General features: G+C 47.1%; 1 protein-coding gene across 1 annotated transcript; it reads right to left on the bottom strand.

Annotated features, from left to right (window-relative positions):
- Nucleotides 1–463: 463 nt before the first annotated feature.
- Nucleotides 464–16,208, bottom strand: LOC307087779 (calmodulin-1). The gene is made up of 6 exons (XM_079753424.1): nt 16,092–16,208; nt 10,774–10,804; nt 9,536–9,679; nt 3,837–3,943; nt 3,221–3,356; nt 464–1,758 (listed from the first exon to the last, which is right to left on the bottom strand). Exons 1-6 carry the CDS (start codon nt 16,092–16,094, stop codon nt 1,730–1,732), a joined length of 450 nt encoding a protein of 149 aa, XP_079609550.1. The 5' UTR covers nt 16,095–16,208; the 3' UTR covers nt 464–1,729.
- Nucleotides 16,209–17,165: the final 957 nt, after the last annotated feature.

Below are 17,165 nucleotides of genomic sequence, written 5' to 3'. Positions count from 1 at the left end.
TCGTCTCCCCTCTCCCCCCCCCCCCCCCCCCCATCCTCCTCCTCCCCAAACACCCCGGTTACGGCAGGCTCCTGTTGCCTGGCAACCGAACAGGTCTTGGGGGAGTGAGAGAGGCGTCATAGATAGTGCATGTGTAACATCCACGGTGGACGAGCAAGGCACCGTGTTCGTTAGGCCTACAACCCCCCTCCCCCCCCTCTCCCTTACACACTCACCGCGATATAAAGAAGCGTTGGCTTATTTATGTAACAGGCCTAGAGTTTAAACCTTCAAGCTAGCTCCACCAGCGCTGTAAAAACCAGCCAGACACAGTACAGTGAATCACACTGTACACAACCATGGGCTACAAATTGGTTTATTCTACCGATTGATCTTGGATAAGCCAATTACCCCACGATAACCCGTCGATCAATAACCACACGATAAAACGCCGATCAATAACCACACAGATGAGGAGAGGGCGTAAAGTTCATGATCTTTTTTTATTTGAAAAAAAAAATTAAAATAAAATAAAGACTAGCATGTACAACTTGGAATGAATGTAAACTGAACCCAGAGGAGCCCAGGGCGGGGGGGTCCGGCGTGGCCGGCCACAGCGTCGCTCAAGGCCCAACGCACCGAGGGGCGCGCAGCCCACCACGCCGGACCCCCCCGCCGCGTGACAGACTGACACGCAAGCGCACGCCGCCGCGCTCCGGTCCGAGTCGAGAATCAAGAGAGAGGAAGAGAAAAAAAAGAAAACGAAACAAAACGTAGAAGGCCAGTGATTCGCTCACGCCGGGGCAGAGGACAGACGCTCCGTCTCAGCAAAACAAAAAGAATCCAAAACAAAAACAAAAACAAAGTTTTCACCTGTAAGACTTAATAGTGCCCGACCGTAATCTGTAGTTTTTTTTCGTTTTAAATGAGGGCAGGAGACACAGCTAGATCGATGGCCGTCCAAATAACAGAAACCAAAACAAATAAACATGCCAAACATTTGGAAGAAAAAAAAAGGGTTGTTTTTTTCTTTTTTTTTCTCTTTTTATCTAGCATACAATTAAGTCCCATTCTAATGTTTTCAACTTGAATAAGAACCTGGTATATTCGCTCAATTTAACAGTACAGAGTTCCTCTCCAAGTATAAAATGAAAAAACAAACAGAACTGTACCAAACCAACAATAGGACAGCTTATAGTGAAATCAGCACGGCTCTGTTCAACCGGGGGGAAGGGGGGAGGAAGAGGAGGAGGAAGAGGAGGAGGGGATGGGGAGGGAAGGGCATTAGCGTTCCGGTCTCAAGCTGCATGCATGAAGAACAGAAAACTGATGAAGAGGAGATGGCCTGCCCGCTGGGTCATGGACCAGGGGCCGGGGAAACTGCTCGGGAGTTAGCCAGCTGCTGCAGCTTGGGAGTTGGGAGGGGTTGGCTGTTACTGGTGTTGCGTTGTCTTAAGTACTGATGCTAAACGGATCTCAGAAGGGAGGAGGAGGAGGAGCGGGGACGAAGAGAGGGATGGGCGGGAACAGGACCACTAACCATCGTTTTCATGCAGATCATTTTTTGTGTCTTTTTTTTATATATATTTTTTCCTGTGTGGACAGAAGAATATTTTATTTCAACATTCAATTATTTTCTATACAGAAACAGTATGAATAAATGAACATTTTTTTTTTTTCCCAAGAGGTAAGTAAAACATTTTTGAATTTTTTTTTCTTCTAAGAGGGGCGAGGGCGGGGCGGGCGAGCTTCACTTAGCGGTCATCATCTGTACAAACTCTGCAGAAAGAGAGAGAGAGACATACAGGAACAGAGAGAGGGAGAGAGAGAGGGAGAGAGAGAGATGCAGGAACAAGAGAGAGAGAGAGAGAGAGAGAGAGAGAGAGAGAGAGAGAGAGAGAGAGAGAGGGAGAGAGACATGCAGATACAGGGAGAGAAAGAGATAGATACAGATACAGAGAGAGAGAGAGAGAGAGACAGGGAGGGAGAGAGAGAGACATGAAGATACAGGGAGAGAGAAAGAGAGATAGATACAGATACAGAGAGAGAGAGCGAGAGAGAGAGCCATACAGATACAGAGAGAGGGAGTGGGGGAGAGAGAGAGAGATACAGATAACAGAGAGAAAAAAAGATAACAGAGAGAAAGGAGGAACAGAAGAACAACAGGGTTAGCGCTCAACCTTTTGGAAGAGCATCCACATACTAGACCTGTCGGAAGGCTTTGTCATAATGTTTTTAATCAACTCAGACAGGTCCTAATTAGTGTCCCTTTTCCAAACTGCCTCGATGTTCATTCCATTAAATCCCCCTTTGATTAAAAAGCGGCTGTGTTGTGGTTACAGCAAAAGACGATGGGCCACACGCGCGCGTGCCCACACACACACATCAAAAACACTCTGAACAATACCGCCGCACGCACACCGCTTTAATTATATATTTCTGTTGATGAGACAAAAGATGATAGAAGAGTGCTGAAATAGGACACTTTTCAGTTAAGCCCCTGAACACAAGGTGTGTGTGTGTGTGTGTGTGTGTGTGTGTGTGGTACGTGTGCAGTGTTTGTGCGTTTCGTGCACGTGTTTACTGCGTGTCTATACGTTACTGCTGGCCCATTCATTTGACTAAAGGGAAGGAGATATAAATGGGGGTGAAGGGTATTTGGGTGTCATTTCAGACAGATGATATGCTTCCACATGTTATCATAGCGGTGGAGCCTCCATCTACGGCGCTAGCCGCACAGAAGCCAGGGTTCAATTCCCTCCGGGGAGCTCATATACCCCACATATGGATGCATGCTGTCCTTGTATGTCTCTTTGGATTAAAAGCGACTGCTGAATGACTAACTATCTGTCAAAGCCTTTGGTTTCCTTCCAATACCGCCGTAGCTTATCAGACCCAGCTAAACACACAGAGGACATTTTAAATTGTCCACCTTGAAATAAATCAAACTTAAAAAGGTAAAATCCATGAAAATGATACTAATGTAATGATCCCATTCCATGTTTGAGAAAGCCTGTGTGTGCATCCCTACAGGCTGGTATTGAATTCAAATGTACACACCATTACAATGCCATTGGGTGGACACCAGTATCCACAGCCTCTTATAATACTGTGAATGCACACATTCAGGGCATGGGTGTCTCCAGTGGGAGTGGAACCCCCAACCCTGGCATTGATGACACCTCTAACAGTGGAGTTCCGCAGCTTGTTGCATGAAGCTGAGCCTGCTCAGGGTCCTTACCTTCATAGTTGACCTGTCCGTCTCCGTCAATGTCTGCTTCTCTGATCATCTCGTCCACCTCCTCGTCCGTCAGCTTCTCCCCCAGGTTGGTCATGACGTGGCGGAGCTCTGCAGCGCTGATGTAGCCGTTCCCGTCCTGGCAACACGACAGACGTTAGAGGTCCAAGATGGCCACCGGCGATAAACATCATGGTTTAATGTTAGAGGCCACGCATCCAATATCACAGTTTACCGTTGAGGACCACGATAAATATCACAGTTTAATGTTAAAAGCCACGCATCAAATATCACAGTTTACCGTTGAGGACCACGATAAATATCACGGTTTAACGTTAACCACCGCGCAATAACTATATCAGTTTAACGTTAACCCCCACACGACAAATTCAAAGGTCTAGCGATAACCAGCGCAATAATTATTCATTATTACTTTTCATGAGCACCATTAGCGGCTGCTGGCATTCGTTTTACAATCTTTCATCTTTACCTTTTCTGAGATCTAGACCCATAATTGATTGAACAAAAGAATGCTAAATACAGGTTAGCCAGACGTGGTCCCCAGGGGTTTTCCATGCGCCGGCAGTGACCTTGTTGGGGCCAGCCTCCATGTAATTACCTTGTCGAATACCCGGAAAGCCTCGCGGATCTCCTCCTCACTGTCTGTGTCCTTCATTTTTCGGGCCATCATGGTCAAGAACTCGGGGAAGTCGATGGTTCCGTTACCTAGCCAACGGCGAAACAAGAAAAAAAAACAACACACAAACCATCAATTTCCTCTGTGTTAATTACGTCACGTAACAAAGCACTGGTCACAAAGCCTTTAGCTGATGAGAAGCGAGCATTTGTCCTTGTGCTAGTTTTTACACTCAATTTAGCAACAGATTATTTGTTAAGTACAGGAAATGGCTCATAGTTTTAACCAAACTGATAAAAAAAAGTGACCCAGCGGAATTGGTCCCTACAGTTTTCGACTGTGCAGCTAAGTTTTGCTGTCTGATTTACAAGGGTACGCGTTGATAACATTGCTTGCACTGTATAGCAGTGCTACGCCTTTGCAGTTAACACTGCTAACACAGCAATTCCAAGGATACATATACACAAATATACAGCTGGCAATGCTCATACAGCAAATGCGAGCTAGCACAGCTAACATGGCGATGTCTTCAGCGCACTTTAAAAGGCGTCAACGCACCAGTGTCATAAGCGCCGCTAACACAGCCCTAGTGAAGCGGTTGCGGGAGAGGTGTTTGCGTCTCTCTCGCCATTGATTTAGGGCAGCCCAGGGACCTGGCTATGGAAGGTATATACATGGTATATATATACTGAGCAGCAGGCCAGCATGGAAGACTCAGGGTCAGCCATCCATAATACATGGGAGATATAGCTCGAACCTCTTCTACTAAGACTCATGAATCACGGGATCATCTCTGCCCCTCCTCCTCCTTCCAGTGCTATAAATGATGCCATGGAGGAGGACGAGGCCAGAGAAGAAGAAGATGAAGACAGAGGGTGAAAGGAACATGAGAAAAGTCGAAGATGAGGTGTATATGTGTGGTAGTTACTGTGTAATGTTTGTTGATTTTGTCAAAATCCATAAAGAATGGGACTAAATTCTTTGAAATTGACATTCTGATACATTCTGTTATTCGATTCCCTTTGAATCTGTAATATGTCAACACTATTATTCAGCATTTTTCAGTTCATCCTTGATTACTATCTTTCTTTGTTTGTCTGTCGAGAAAATGCCCACTCCGTCCAATTCTCCTTCTGCGTATTAATGTTCGTCCTCCATCGTACTTAACAATCTAGTTTGTCCCATGTCAACTTCTCCTGTCAAGCCCGGGAGACGCATTCCACTCCCATCGAACAGCCAAAAATCCCCCTTCAATGCCCACCTGCCACCTCAACAGTCTCTAATACTGTCTTCACTCCACCTCTACCTCCACCCTTCTCTCCCTCACATCCATCGATCAAGGCCATCTCCAACTTGTGGTGATGCTCTATCCCCTTTCCCTGTGTTGCATGTGTGGGTTGGTGAGTGGGTGGGTGTGCCGGCTCCACGTAAAAGGCACCGCGTTGGTGTAGGCAGGGGTGTCAGTGGTGATGCTGGTGTAGGTTTTGTATTGGTTGACCCCAGTAGGGTGTTGTAATGGCTGCTGCGGACGCACTGGGAGGCGCGTGGGCACTGATCGATATCCCTGTTGCCTTGTTTTGGAAGGAGCGGATTAACTGGGAGGGGAGGGGGGGGGATCAGACGCTCCAGACAGGGAAAAGGATCTAATGTTCTCAGTAGCTAAGCGACAGCGCCCCTGGGACCAGAGAGGAAGGGAGTGGTGGGTGGACGGAAGTGGGCGGGGCTAGGCGATATTGCGAATGGGAGGAATTGCGTTGATGAAGGGATTAATTACCGCTGCATGGAAACATTACGGAGGATGGGCATTCTGTGTATGCTCGCTTGTTTGTGCGCGTGCGTGCGTGCGTGCGTGCGTGCGTGTGTGTGTGTGCGGTGGTGGTGTTGAGTTAGTGCTGTGGGATTGAAGGGGAGGTCAGTGACATTCATCAGGATTATCTTTTTTTGCGTCGGGGGCTAAAAGAGGAGCAGGGCATTGGGGCGTGGCTAGGGGACACTGGGTTGGGATTAACCCGCGGCAGTGTGCGCCTGGATCAGCCTGAGAGAATCCGGAGAGAGGGAGGCAGCGAGAGAGTGAGGGAGCGAGAGAAAGAAAAAAAGCGATAGAACGAGAAAATGCAGAGAAAAGAATTAGGAAAATAACGAGTAAGAGTTCAAGAAAGGGCAACAGCGAGAGAGAAAAGAGAGTGAGCTAAATATAAGAGAAAGAAGAGAGGAATAGCCGTCTGAGAGTACGAGAGCGCCCGAGAGAATGAGAGGGGGAGAGAAAGAGAGCGAGAGCTAGAGGTACAAAGAAGGGAGATAATCAGACAGAGAGAGAGGGGGTAAATGAGCATCGTGGGGGAGAATGGTGAGGGGGTTGGTGTGTCCGGGCTCGTTAACAGACCAGTGGTAACGTGAAGGGGCAGATGGGGGTCTCAGGCTCCTGCCTGGCCATCCACGGACCTGCCCCCTGACTGGAGGGGACAGCCAGCAGCAGCCAGCTCACACATGCTGCCGCTGGAGCTTCACTCCCAAAGACACATACAGAGAGGGGCTGTCTGTGTGTGTGTGTATTTAAGGAAGATGGAGGGGTGTGTGTTTGAAGGAGGATAGAGGAGTCTAAATGTGTTGGGGGATGGAATCAGAGATCAGAGATCAGAGATCAATTGAGGAAACAATGATAATGGAAGCCATGGAAGTCGCTACCCCCTGGAGGGTATCCGCTGCTCTGCTCTGATTGGCTGCTTTTGGGTGAGCAGTGAAGGGAAGGAGAGGAGGGGGCAGCGAAAGAGAGGAAGACCACAGGGGGAGGTAGGGAGGAAGGTGAAAAACTGTGTAAAAAGGGAAAGGGAATCAAAGAGAGGGGAAAGAGAGAGAAGGGGGAAATAGAGAGGGGGGGAGGTCTATTGCGTGGAAAGCCTTGAGAGCTCAGTGGAGTGAAGAGGAGGTGGGAGGGGAGGATAAAATGGAGGTAGGAAATGAGGAGAAAGGAAGGGGGACGGAGATAAAGAGAGCGGTGAGCGATGAGGAGGATGAAGAGAGGCTGCAAACGAGAGAACGAGTGGGTGGGCGCTCGAGAAAAGGGAGGGAGGGTGGTAGAGTGAGGTTTGCTGCTAGTGGGAGCGGTGGAAAGGATACGCCGAGAGATGTGCAATGAGTGGGAGACCAGAAGGAGAGGGAGAGAGAGAGGTCTGCTGCTAATTACAGAGATAGAGATGGAGAGAGGTGTGCTGCTAATGGGAGACCGGAGAGAGAGAGAGAGAGAGAGATAGAGAGAGGTGTGCTGCTAGTGGGAGACCGGAGAGAGAGAGGCAGAGAGATAGAGAGAGGTGTGCTGCTAATGGGAGACCGGAGAGAGAGAGGCAGAGAGAGATAGAGAGAGGTGTACTGCTAATGGGAGACCGGAGAGAGAGGCAAAGAGAGATAGAGAGAGGTGTGCTGCTAATGGGAGACCGGAGAGAGAGAGGCAGAGAGATAGAGTGAGGTGTGCTGCTAATGGGAGGCCGGAGAGAGAGAGGCAGAGAGATAGAGAGAGGTGTGCTGCTAATGGGAGACCGGAGAGAGAGAGAGAGAGAGAGAGAGAGAGAGGTGTGCTGCTAATGGGAGGCTGGAGAAAGAGAGAGAGAGAGATAGAGAGAGGTGTGCTGCTAATGGGAGACCGGAGAGAGAGAGGCAGAGAGATAGAGAGAGGTGTGCTGCTAGTGGGAGGATAGGGAGAGGGAGAGAGAGAGAGGGAGAGGGAGGCATGCTGCTACTAGGACACAGAGAGATGTTGTACATTAGAGAAACACTAGAGAAGCCAGCCACACTACACAGTGTGTGGTCGTCCCCGCTGCAGGAAATGCAACTTCTGCATTTCTTGAGTGCGAATAGTAGGATTGTATAACAGCCATGGGCCGATGCCAGCCTTGGCTGTACCTTTCTGACATACCACATTGATCCTGTGACTCGACAGTTATTACGGTAACATGTATTATTCTAATATAACAGATGTGTTTGTTAGATCTTATTTTTTTACACACTACTTTGACATAGAGTTGGCCGCATGGGGGCCCCCAATTATATTTGAGATGTATTTTTCTCTGTCTCATTCCTTTGACTGTACTATTACGAATTCAAATCTCCAAAATCTCAGATTCAAAGAGATTTTGAGAGATTCCCTCAATCCAATATAGGAAGACTGGACATTTCTCTGTTCTGTTCAGAGTCCGTTATATGGATGCAATTTTCCCTACGATCAAAGTTTCAAAGTTTCGGCTATCACAACCCCTTTGTTTCTGTCGGCCTGTCTTAGCCCTGCCACCAACAGGTCTTGTTCCCTGCCACTCCACAAGGCTCCTTGTTTGGTTAAATAAGCCGGTTTTCGATTGGCCGGACCAGCACGCTGAAACTACCAATGAGTGAGCTGGTAAACGTGAAGAGGGCAAAGAGAGACCTTATGTAACCACTTTTATTTTCCATTACTGGCTTCATTGCCGTCTGACCTAGATAGCATCAGCCAGGGAGGCAGAGGCAGAGCGAGGATGTATTAGCAGTAATGTGTGCATGTGTGTGCATGTGTGTGCGTGTGCGGATTTGATTGGAGGTCCTTGAACTTATTTGGCGTGTGTTTGGGGTCTAGAGCGGCGAGGGCAGGTTACGGGTGAAATCGGGGCAGGCGGAGCCCATTGTTTGTCATAATTGGGATAATCGATTGCTGTAGGCTCGATAACAGCTGATCAATGCCGCCCTATTTAGGACATCCCGTAGGATGACAGTAGCATTGTGGTTGAGCACCCCCCCCCCCCCCCCCCCCCCCCCCCCCCACCCAAGCCAACAAAACAACTCAAACTAAACCCGAAGCACGATGGGCTGTTGGGTGCAGCCAGCCAAGTCCTCTGGCCAATTCTCTAGTCATTTTCTCTATCTATACCTTTCCATCACTGTCACTCTCCGTCATCCTCTCTTTCACGAAACATACAAATGGGAGGTCAGAGAGGGGCCGCGCGGGGATGGCAGTTAATGGTGGAGGTTGTTGTCAGCGCGTCTGAATAATGGCCCTTGATAGACCTCGCGGGGCTGCAGCCAACTCTTTTGACAGCCATTGACACGCTGTCCACCACTGGCCAACGCAAGCGGTCGTCGTACGCATTCACAGATACAGACACACTAGCCCTGGCACGGCGAGGCGTGATGGGTAGAGACAAAGCGTGGACAGAGTGCTGACGCGGTGGGGCCTGTCATCGCGAGGAAACAGGATCTGGACAGTTGGCTCCGACAGTTGGCCTCTGACAGTTGGTGGGGAGCGCCACGCTGCCGCTAACACCAGAGGTGTGTTTAGTGTTTTTTTCTCGAGAAGGGATCGGTGACTGCTGTTCTGTGTTACTTGCGACTCATTATGAGTTTGCGTCATGAAGATCACTTTGAGAGTGATATTTGGATAAGGTCACTATTCTTGTCAAGTAATTTGAGAAGCTCTCGTCAAAGTCGTATCTATGTCTCCAGCTATTCTACAAATAAATCAATTGATTTAATGGACTATGAAGGTACAGCACTATCTACAAACCTTTACAGAACAGTGACCACCAACTCTGGTAAGAAAATATCCATGATGCATGGGTATTTGGGGACTGAAAAGACCTATCTTGGGCGACACTTGGGAGTAACTGGGTGGTTTGAGAGGCGGTAGAAGAGGGAGGGGTGGTGCTGGTGTGAATACTGACCATCGGCGTCCACCTCGTTGATCATGTCCTGGAGCTCCGCCTCTGTGGGGTTCTGGCCCAATGACCTCATCACGGTACCGAGCTCTTTGGTGGTGATGGTGCCGTCGCCGTCCTTGTCGAATAAGGAGAACGCCTCCTTGAACTCTGCAGGAGTGGGGGGGGGGAAAGAGTCAAAACTATCATACCGTATGAGGTTTGGACTGCAATGTAACCCGATATAGGCATGGATGTATTGTTGCGGTTAGAAGGGTGCTATCGTTGATTTATGGATGTGGTGTTGAGAGTGGATGTCGCTCCGTGAATGGCCTACTTGCGTAGGTTTATAGGCGCTGCGTTTCAGAGCCGGCATGACTAAGACTAAAGTCTATGATTTAACATCGTGGAGGGGAAATGCTTCTACCTTCTTGAAGAAATCCCAGATTACAAGATCGAAGGGGAAAAAAGGCCAATGGATTTAAACCACAAGTGGAAGATGTGCTTTGATTCTTTTGCGGTACTGGCAGGATTTTCTTTTTTAAAGAAGGCGCTGCTCAAAGCTAGCGGCGGTAAAACGTCTATGGTGGAGGAAATAGCGTGAATTAGCCTCTTAGCCTCCGTGAGAGATAATTAGCCACAGAGGAGTTTTGCTGAAGAAGAGGCAGCAGGGCAGCCTCCAGTTTGCACACATAGCCAAAATCATGTATCGTGTATAAAAATAGTGTGTTGAAGGCGCTTCCGCTCATAATTGTACGTCTTAGTCATTTCTGGAAAACTATTTGGCCACACAGGTTTGGCTCCTGATTCAATTCATCATGGGGGGTTACATGACTGTACTGTATGTCCCTCCTTCGGCTGGGTCTCTTCTTAAGTTGAAGGGAGACAATAAACTACTCGGGAGAAACTTCCTCAGCTAACTTTGATTTTACTCAATATTTTATCAGCGCCAACAAAGTGAACTGAAACTGTAAAAATAACAGCTCCAGGGAGGGAACCGAATTTTATTATATTGGACAACGTGACGCCATACCTCTCTCTTGTTAAACATTCATAAGCATAAATAATGGATTATCCAGGAAATTGATTATTTTTTAATGGTTTTGATGATTGGATTAAGCATCTAGTAGAACTTTATTGTATAATTTTCTATTATGTTCATTGATACAAACATGGATGTTGGAAGGACGTGAGGGACTGAGAGTACGGGTGGGGAAAAGGCTTTATCCGAATACTGCGGTGAAAAGTCAGAACACTGTTCGTACCTGCGATCTGCTCTTCTGTTAGTTGGTCAGCCTGCAGATGGTGAAAAAAGGGGCAAAATGGAAGAGGGGGGGGAAGAGGAAGTGAAACAAAACACAAACAAGTTACTCAACAGGCAAGCATTTCAAATACCAAAGTATTTCCCGATGGCGTTGTACTGAAAACCCCCGTCCCACCCACCAAAGACCTCAACACTACTCCCAGTGTTGGACCCATGGACCTAGCAAGTCATGTGACCAACATACATATAAACGTATGGGGGCGCACGAGCTGAGAGGCTCCTTATGTAGGCCCCTATGGATAAAAATACCTGATTTATACCAACAAATAAAAAAACGTTTCTTTACTGGATGTTCCATAATGCTCCATTTCTTCTCCATTAAAAGACTCTGACTTGAATGTGAAATTTCACTTTCGCAATATAATTAAATATAGCTCTGAGCTTCCTTATGAACCAGGATCCGTCCTGGATGTGGTCTCTTTAACGTTCCCTTCTGAATAACCGGATCACACCGAACCCTTAAAACACTAGACCACCAGTTTTTCCAAATCCTGTGGTATACAATGGAGCTTTTGTTAATTGCTTTATTCCTTCAAATAGTTTCCTGGGAGCATCATCCATCCTGTGTACACGTTTTTATTTATTTTTCCAAAACCAAATTAGACATCGGGAATCGCTTATTTTCGACACTAATTCCCCTTTGTGACTGAACCACAACATGGTGGGTGGTTAGATTGGTTAATGATGATGAAAAAAAGGATCCTTCCTACTTGACTAATGACTGGAACGATTCTTCTGAGCACTTCTGAGTGATTAATAAATGACGTAACCAACTGCTAAAACCTAAGAAAAATCCAGTTCCAGTATATACCCGCTAAACCTGTGTAACTCGGGAGGATGTAGCAGTGGGGGGCTGGCAGTTAAGGAAATTCACACACCCATGGTTGAGTGTAATCGCCTGATTTGGGACAATAAACGAGGGATAAAAACTAGCTGTTGGGGTAAATCATTAGGACAGGGGTTGTTTTAGGACAGGCCCGACTGGGGTGTGTCCTGCCAGCTGGCCTACCCCAGACAGGAGCCTGCTGGCCTGGCTGGGCTTGGTTCAGCCGGGCCCCTCCCTGCTAACAAGACCCAGCTCATGTCCCCCAGTGACTCATACAGGCTTTAAATGGCTCGGAAGCAAGTGTTCATCGCCGGCTCCTCTCTTTTTTTTTTGGCCAGATGGATCGAGCTTTGTGAAGGAGCCACTGATTTCAAACAATTCCCCATCACAGTGAGGTGTGAATAGCAGCCAGGTGGCGCGAATAGCACCTTCCACGCGTGAAAAACAGACGCTTATTATTATTATAATACTACGTCATTATGCTTTATTGCCCGTGGCGGTCATAAGAGTTTGGCAGCCGTCCATAAATTTCACAACTCCAGTTCACAGAAGAGTATTTATAGCCAGATGTGTTTGAATGCTGCAACATTCAAGAAACATTCAAGACATAATCTTGTCTTGACTGGGGCACATATTTGAGCATGTATGAACGCTCTCACCCATGCACACCCACAAACACAGATACAAAAGGCCCTCATTAACAGGGTTTTCTCTCAACACCGGTACTTGCCACATATTTCCAGTTAGTCGATGCGGCCAGCTCTGCCCCAAAGCAAGTCTGCCTTCCTCCTGTCGTACTGTGTTTGCTTGTTTCCCCTCCACCCCTGCACGATCTCTCTTCTGATACAGCCAGGCCATATGTGAAGTGAACAATGGCTTATTTAAATCACAAGTCAATGGAATACATGAGTCTTCCTCAGGCCCTGACGATGAGTGGTGCTTTCTGTTCTGCGAGGGCTCAGGCCCGGTGTCTCTCGGAGCAGCTCTCGTCAGTCAAATTTAATTGGTTGCCTGAGGGACCGGATTGGGTTAGCGAGACATCATCCACTTCCATCTCCATGGGACACTGTTGGAGAAGGCCTTCAACCCTGGGCTTTCAAAGGAAGAGAAAAAAGGGAGAGTTTCTAGCTTGGCCGTAGTCACAGAGAGGATCAATGGACCCAGGCAGGGTGCCCGGATAGACCTGCAGGAGCCCTTATACGATTAGCTGAAAGGATTCAATAACCTGTTGCTTACAGCTCGGTTTCCCATCAGACATGTGTGGGACTGGCCACCGGAAACACACAGGACTCCTTGGCTTTGATCGTCTTATTACTCAAATTACTTTTAGGCCCTTTTCCTGCCACATTTTCCTCTTCCTGTGTCATTTAACAACTTTACTCTTGCTTGGTTCCATCTGTGCTTTCGTCTATCTAAATGGATCTCTTTTTTCCTCTATAACTGTTCTAGCCCAGGGATGGCGGGTTCTCTGATGTTGCTGCACCTAACAGTCCACCACCGGCCCATCCCTTACTATAAGCTCTTCCCACAACTCAACCCCCCCCCCCCACCCCTTCTACCAAGAACCCTCAACCATGGATTCCTGCCTTGGCCTCCTCCTCCCCTTCCTCTCTCTCGCTTTCCTTCCTCCATCTGTCTCTCCGTCTTTTCTTGTCTTTGGCGCCAGGCAGGGAAGAGGAAAGTCCCTCTGATTCATGGTGCATGTGGAGTCACGGAGCAGGCCGCCGGTTGCCAACCTGTGTTCCTGCCTTGACAACAGCTTGTAGAGGTGTACTGGTGGGGATAAGGGGAGGTACCCTGGCATAGCTGGTGTGAGTTGGTCAACCACTCCCAGTGTTGCCAGGGTTACCTACTCCTGCAAAGAACCCCCCCTTCCCCAAAAAAAGAGGCTGCCAAATGAGCCAGTTGACCAGGACAGTGATGCGACCACTGTATCATTATACATTATTATTATTAACATTCTTAATTATTATTTTTTATGCTAATGACTCATTTAATTATCAAATAACTAAGGTGTGTTTACTTTGTATGCATGTTCGCCGGTAAAGTTTAGTAGGAGATATAAAAAACTGTTATTGAAATGGTTACTTAGATAGATATATTGTTCAACCAAGTGAGAGATGCAAAAACAGCTGCCAACGTGGCAGAAGGGCGTGACTGCACACACACACACACACACACAGAAACACACACAGAAACACACACAGAAACACACACAGAAACACACACACACACAGAATCAATGTGACAATGGCACAAACACCCTATTTCAATGGGGGCATTGAGCTCCTGAGTGCTGCTGCACGCCTCTTCCCTCTGAGCCTGGGCAGAAGACAAAAGAAGGGGCCGTTGGGACAGCTTGTGACCGAAGGGGAGGAGGTGGAGTGTGGTGAAGGGGTGTTAAAAAAAACCATCCCAACACGCCCATGCCATGGTGGTTCAGTAGCAGCAGGGGCTAGGTCAGCCAGCCTTTTGGCCTGGTGGGGTTGGAGCTATGGGTGCCTCCCCCCACTCCCCTCACCACCACCTCCGCACTGCGGGGGGAGCTCGCTCCTAGACACCGGGAACACGGCCGGAGTGTGGCGGCCGGCAAGCGTATATATTATTCACGGCGGTGGATCGGATGTCCTCCGAGTTACTAAACATGCATCAGTAAACAGGGGCGTAGCGGGAATAGGATAGGGCGTCCTGCTGGCCCCACTACTCTACTCGATTCTTCCACATCAACGGGAGGGGAAGGCTGTTTCTTTCCAGTCCACTGGGCGCATTGATGCGGACAAGGGGCTTTGCGCCTGTGGATTTAACTTCTCAGAGACGCTGATAGCCGGCCGAGCCCCCTCCTTGTAACAATCCCACTTTACACTCCAATTACCAGCGGCAAGTTGCAACACGAAACGCCATCGCTCCTCCATCGCCATTTATGGGATATTTGATCGTAGTTGAGGGGTGGGGGTTGACTACGGCGTGTTGACTCCCCCGGGGCGTTACTGATCCATCAGGGGGTGATAATCAATAGTTTATGGTAAAGCCATCTGTTTTTTTTCCCTGATCATTTCCACTGGCTACTCTTCTCCGAACATGACGTAGCCAGTGGAAAATCTTAGTCTTCCCTCTCTTCAGATATAGAAGAAGCCCAAACATGTGTGTGTGTGTGTGTGTGTGTGTGTGTGTGTGTGTGAGTGTGTGTGTGTGTGTGTGTGAAACATCTGTTCTTATGACTCAGGTGTGGCAATGCACATGCATTTTTTTCTCCAAAAGCCAAATTAAACTCTTTGCAATCCTTATACATACATTTTCTTATGTGCAGGTTTTACACGGTAACAACTAATAACGAGTACACATGCATTTTACAACATATTTAGATTCAAATATTTGCAAAGGCGTTGGATCAGTCCGGAGAACCCTTACTGCTGTAGATATGATGTCGTAGAGCAGCACCAGATAGCTTTCTTGGGCAACTCGGAATCGTATAACAATTTGCATTTCACCAAAAATTTGCAAGGGCCAACCAAATCAAACAGCACTACATGAGATAACTCCCCTAAACGCCTTGCCGTAAAAGGTGGGGCATCGACGTCGTCGGATATCGTTTTTGAAAGAGAGCCGTACAGGCCAGCTAATGTAGTGCCACATAAAAATGTGTAATTCAGATATGGGCGATTTGCTGCGGAAGACGAACGACTGTGCAAATATTGTCATGGTACGTCTCGGCTGAACAGACGGCAAGATGTTGCAGCAAACACACAGAGGGATTCCTTCTTATAGCTGCGCATTTCCAACAAGTTAATCATTGGCCGTGCTTATCTCAGAATATGCACACACGACATAATCAAATCAGAATGGTATAAACTAGGTGTAATAAACGGGTTAATATCACATGTCTTGACAGGAGGGGATAAAAAATGTCAGCACGGGGCTTGTCCGACGGATCTGGGCTGGATTCGTAGCACGGCTGCCCAGGCAAATATTAAAATGTCGTCTACTGATGCATAAGTGGCAGAGGTATGACACCGTGATATACCACGATTTCAAACCAGTTGAATCCTATTAAACTTAGCAGGAGAATTAATTCGATCGCCCGCATGCAGCCATGAGCCAGCAACATGACCCGATATAGCCATAGAGCAGCAACAATTGCGCAGTTATAGACGAATACCGCTCCAGCATTTGTGGTAATACCGTCTCATAAACTAATTCAATTCAGACATTTTACAGTATCGTTGTTTTGGAGATTTCCTCTTTCCCATGCACGAATAAAAAATGTAATATAACATTAACGTTACGCTATTTGCGGGCGTTTCTTTCGCCTCCACCGATGTCTCGAAGAGCGGGAATGTTTCTAGAAACAAGCAAAGCCACCCCAGGCCTTTCCCTCGTTTCCTTGTTGTACAAGGAGTGTCATACTTAAGAGATAATGAATTGAGAATACATACCATGTCTGTTGGTGGTGAGCTTGGTGGTGTATGGTAGCAGACGAGGAGTGTGTGCTCGGTCCTTAGATGGAGTTCCAACTCAGGGAGAGGAGGAGTGTGTGTATATCAGCCACGGACAGGACGGGGGATGGCCTTATGTATCACTCCGCCACGCTGGCACTCATCACTAACTTCCTTATAAAATGCATGCCAGGTACTCAGGAATGCCCACTTTAATTGCACGTTTGCACCCCATGCAAAATTATGAGTAAGAGCCCTTGTTGCTGCAGATTGTATGCGCCATTATGCATTGTATGCTATCATTGGCGTTGGTGGATTACTAGTCTATTTTTAGTTTGAAATGAATAAGCCAAAGTATAACCTCCAACCAGGAGTGAATAGGCCTATTAAAGGATTATGTAAATATAATTAGGCCTTCAACTTTAACTTAATACATAGGAATATTTTGCTAGAGCTTTTGGTTGGCTGGTGCTATTACTGTAACATGACTGTAATATTTAATGTGTTTCAACATATCTCTACTCTATAATTCATTTAATAACTGCATAATGATTTACTCTCTGCCGATAGCTATTTATTGACAAGCACCATAAAGGAACTAAATGAAACATACCTTAAACAATATGTAACAACTTGCATCCGATTATTTAGCTTTTCTATTGAAGGTACCATTAATATACACATAGAAACCTACTATTTACTTAAGGGTTTAAACAATAAGGTATTGTTTAAAACAAAGTGATTTTCCCTAGAGGCTTAGGGACATAGCAGCCTCCAACTCACAGTTCAAAGGGTGTTATAATGCTGGTGGTTTTACATTATAGTCGTAGGATTTTACAGAAGTGTGGTATATTAATTCACAGCTGTGTCTGGAAATCCCCATTATGTATTAACGTATGTGGGTTTTTTTACGCATTGGCTTTTTTGATGTTTTCAGAAGTTTACGTCCCCATGAACGGGGCACTAATTTCTTACAGCGGAAGGATATTTCTCGCGTAAAACGTTGCCTGGTTGACACTGGAGAATCTGCTGTGCTGCTTTGTTACACCCGTTCTGATTGGCCAATGCAGACCC

Source organism: Pollachius pollachius, assembly GCF_949987615.1.
Source record: "Pollachius pollachius genome assembly, chromosome: 16".
Taxonomy (NCBI): Eukaryota; Metazoa; Chordata; class Actinopteri; order Gadiformes; family Gadidae; genus Pollachius; species Pollachius pollachius.
This window is presented reverse-complemented; position numbering and strand designations above follow the sequence as displayed.